This window comes from Parasteatoda tepidariorum, chromosome 1 (assembly GCF_043381705.1).
Source record: "Parasteatoda tepidariorum isolate YZ-2023 chromosome 1, CAS_Ptep_4.0, whole genome shotgun sequence".
NCBI classification, from domain to species: domain Eukaryota; kingdom Metazoa; phylum Arthropoda; class Arachnida; order Araneae; family Theridiidae; genus Parasteatoda; species Parasteatoda tepidariorum.
The window spans coordinates 75,419,682-75,423,655 of NC_092204.1; the positions used below are offsets into that span (position 1 = coordinate 75,419,682).

At 30.5% G+C, this 3,974-nt stretch overlaps 2 protein-coding genes across 4 annotated transcripts in view; one reads left to right on the top strand and one right to left on the bottom strand.

Annotated features, from left to right (window-relative positions):
• Positions 1-3,493, bottom strand: part of LOC107441062 (uncharacterized) — a 15,159-nt gene extending 11,666 nt beyond the window's left edge. The window contains exons 1-2 of the mRNA XM_071185731.1: positions 3,488-3,493; positions 2,282-2,359 (exon numbers count right to left, since the gene is read on the bottom strand). Of these exons, the coding sequence (XP_071041832.1) occupies positions 2,282-2,359; positions 3,488-3,493 (84 nt within the window). The remainder of the gene's footprint in view (positions 1-2,281; positions 2,360-3,487) is intronic.
• The window catches only part of LOC107444265 (noggin-2), a 38,384-nt gene that overhangs the window by 19,827 nt on the left and 14,583 nt on the right, over positions 1-3,974 (top strand). The gene's annotated exons all lie outside the window — the stretch shown is intronic.

Consider the following 3,974-nt stretch of genomic DNA (forward strand, 5'->3'; position numbering starts at 1 on the left):
ATTATTTTTACTCCTAAAATATCACTACTATTTTGATCAATAAAAAAATATATCACAACTATGATAATATGTATAATTAACTATGTTTTAGTTGAATTTATGAACTGTTACAATTGACCCCGTAAGTGGGGACAATTGTAACAAGTGCACGACTGTCGAAAATTGTTAATTACTAATATAATAACATTTAAAATAAGGTATTTATTTTTTTTCTAGTAGAGAATAGTCTACTTTACTCGTCTGTCAATTAATACTGATAATATATTGGATTTTTTGTTAGTTAAAAATAGTTAAGTAAAAAATGTTACAATTGACCCCACTCTCCCCTACTTAGTAAATGATGGCGGTAAGCGTGAACTAAAACTTTAAATTTCCTAACACCAGATTCAATTTTTAGAATCCAACAGCCAAAAAAAATTCAAGCTTTAGATTTAAGAGGAAAAAAAAGAGAGAGAAAGAGAAAATGGTAGTTAAATTTTACTATATTATTGGGAGCTAGCTACGATTTTCAGATGTCCTGGCAATCAACATTTGTAGATCCCCCCCCCCATCCCCGGTGGATAAAAATAATTTCACGTGCATATCATAATCCAATTCATGTTGTATAGAAGTTTCGACATTCAATTTTGAAACGAATTGACGGTAATGAAAGTTTTTACTTTCATGTCAATAAAAAATTTGATAATTTTCTGTCGGTATATGCATGGATAGCTATGTATAAAATGAAATGGCTTTATAGATAGCTTTATGTTGGTATATAGACATAAGATAGCTACTAATCAATTATCTCTATCGATAGTTTTATGTGGGACTAGCCAAGATTTATTGTAATATTTAGAAACAAATTCTTCATGTCCAAAAAGCAACAGACGATATTAAAATTTAATTGAAATAAAACGGAAGGAGATATAAATGTACAGAGCGCAAAATAAAAAACGGACCATCCTGAATAACTTTTGATCTAATGATCGCATCTTCACGTTCTAGGACTCAATTTTAATGGTTAAGAGGGGTGACCTCAAATACGCTAATTAATAAGAGCAATCGATATTTTAAATTACGGAATCAGACACAAAAACGTACTTTCTCAGAATAAACATACCTTTTTCTTCGACGGATTCGGATTTCTGACTCCCAAATCTGGGTAATATGACCCCAATAGTTGGAGAGGGGTCAAAAATTTGGGACCCTTAATGATAATTTGATTTTCCACGTCTTTATCTTTATCTCAAGAAGCGAATTGAAAAACGTTTGCAAATAATTATAAAATTCAGTTGTATAAAGATAATTCCATGCAAAAAATAAATATTAAAAAATATTTATTATTTTTCATTATTTTATTTAATAACAATCGAAACTTTTTTAATTGTAAGGTGTAAAATTTTTTTACATCCAGTAATTTTAAAGTACATAATTTTGAAAGGTGAAATACAAAATTTGTGCGAAATCGGTCGAATTGTTCATGCGAAATCAAACTTTGAAAAAGTCGTATATTAAAAACTCGACTTATCAGGAACTATTCGAACAATTTCGCTCAAATTTTGTATTTTGCCATTTAAAATTGTATGCTTTAAAATGATGTAAAAAGTTGTATATCTTGCAATTCAAAAATGCTTCGGTTGTTATTAAATGAAATTTTAAAAAATTATAAATATTTACTAAATTTTATGTTTTGCATGGAATTACGTTTGGACAAATTAGTTTTATAATTATATGCAAATAAAATTTCAACTCGTTTTAAAAGTTTTCGAGATATAACGAAATACGCAAAAAATCAAATTAACATTAAGTGCTCCAAATTTTGGATCTCTCTCTTGACCAAACTATTGGGACCATATTTTCCAGATAACGGCTACCTCCTATGTTTTTGGAATCAGAAATCTGAATTCCTTGCTAAAAAAAGCGTAACTCAACGAAAGTACGTTTTTGCGTAACTTAAAATATCGTATGAACTTATTAATTAGCATAGTTGAGGTCACTCCCTCAAACCATAAAGATTGAGTCTTAGCTCGTGAAAATCCGATCAATAGATCAAAAGTTATTCAGGATTATCTGTTTCTTATTTTGCGCTCTGTACGTTCGGATTGCTACATTCTGCTTAAGAAACCAGAAAATTTTTCTCTCAAAAAATTTCAAAATTTAAAACTAGCTACTAAATTCGACAACAGATTGCTCTTCTGAGTTGGAAAACTACACAGCAATATTTTCTGTTGTATGTTAGTGTTATTGCAATTTTTGATTATTTTGAGAAATGAAGTTCAAATTAAGGATTTTAAATTACCAATCTCATTCCGTAGGATTTTTCTCTGTCGAATATAAGATTCTTGTTTGTCTCTATAAAGTGATAATGACTTCCAATCTGAAAAATGAAATTATACAAAAATAAGTACTTGCATTCAAAATATAAGTTTAAAATATGCACTAAAAATTCATATTAAATCTTTTTAAAAGTATACTTTACTTAACAGTATATTTCCCGCACCAGACTTGCACCGACCACAGAACTGGCATAAAATATCCTCAGTGGTAACATCAGTCCTCTTCCATATTATGGGAGGTTTTCGCGATTTTCCCCTCGATGTAACGCAAATGCGGGTTAGTACCATCAAAAAGTCCTCCATGGAGGCAAATTTCTCACAATACTTGATCAAGGAGTTCCCTTGTCTTCTATATTGGATTCAAAATTACAAGGCTACGGAGTTAAACATTAGTGAGCGTAAACCCAAAATTGAGTCGGCTGTTAAACGAGATTTATAAAATAAAACAAAATAAGAAAATGATTAGCCGTGGTGGCTCAGGGGATAGAGCGCTCGCCTCCCAATGGGATTCGAGCCCCAGCGATATCTGGTTGATAGGAATTCCGCTCCCGCGCCGCACTGACCACATTTCTCACGCAAAATATCCTGAGGTTTATAGGTTAGAGTCTCTTTCCCTTCAGGCTAAAAATGGGAGGATTCCGTGGTTTTCTTCCCCGTGTAACGGTCCTTCCCTCAAATACAGGTTAGTCCCATCAAACAATTCTCCACGGAGACGAATTCCTCCCAATAATTAATTCAAAAGTTCCCTTGCCTTTTGGAATGGGTTCAAAATTACAAGGCTACACAGTAGAACATTGGAAGTGGTAAACTCAAAATTAGGTCGGGTGCATTCAACGACGGTTATAAAATAAAATAAAAATATAATAATAAGATAACGAAAAGTATTTTACAGATAAATAAAAGACAGATATCACAAGTAATGATAAATAAAATAGGAATAAGATGGTTTCCAAAAAAAATTTTTTTTCAATTAACATATTTTATTTCAAACCATAACTGATATCAGTACACTAAATTCATAAAAATATCTGATATTTGTTAATTTAATCAATTTGTTCCTAATTTATTTAATAACTTAAATAATAATTTTGCAGTCGGAAAAGTACCGTTTTTCCTTATGCTGGAAAAGCACATAGAGAAAGAAAAGAAAATATGCTTAATTAATTTACAGGCATTTTGCTATAAGATTTTTAAAATCATCATTATTTTGTCATTGATCAATTGTAAATTGCGTGGTTTCTATGATTGCTACTTATAATTAGATTTTTATTCTATTTTATTGCAGCGAAGTGTTTAAAAATACTTTTAATTTGCATTATAGAATCGCAATAGAAAGAAAAATGCAGTAATAATACATAGGATCAATACCTGAATCGGTCTGTCGCAGACGCTTGTAACCTTCAATGCTATCCGTCTTCTATTTTTGTTGATTTGAATCTTTTCATCTGTCTTTTTTGGATAAAAACATCCGGGTGGACTTTTTAATAATATATCTTTCCCAGATTCATTTTTTTCCTAAAAAATGTATTTTATTAGGTTAAAATAGCGATTCCAAATGAAAAACGTCTCATAAAATATCATTCTATACAAAACATTATCATAACAAATTACACTCTATAACAAGTCCGGAGTTGTCCGATTGAAACGAAAATTGGT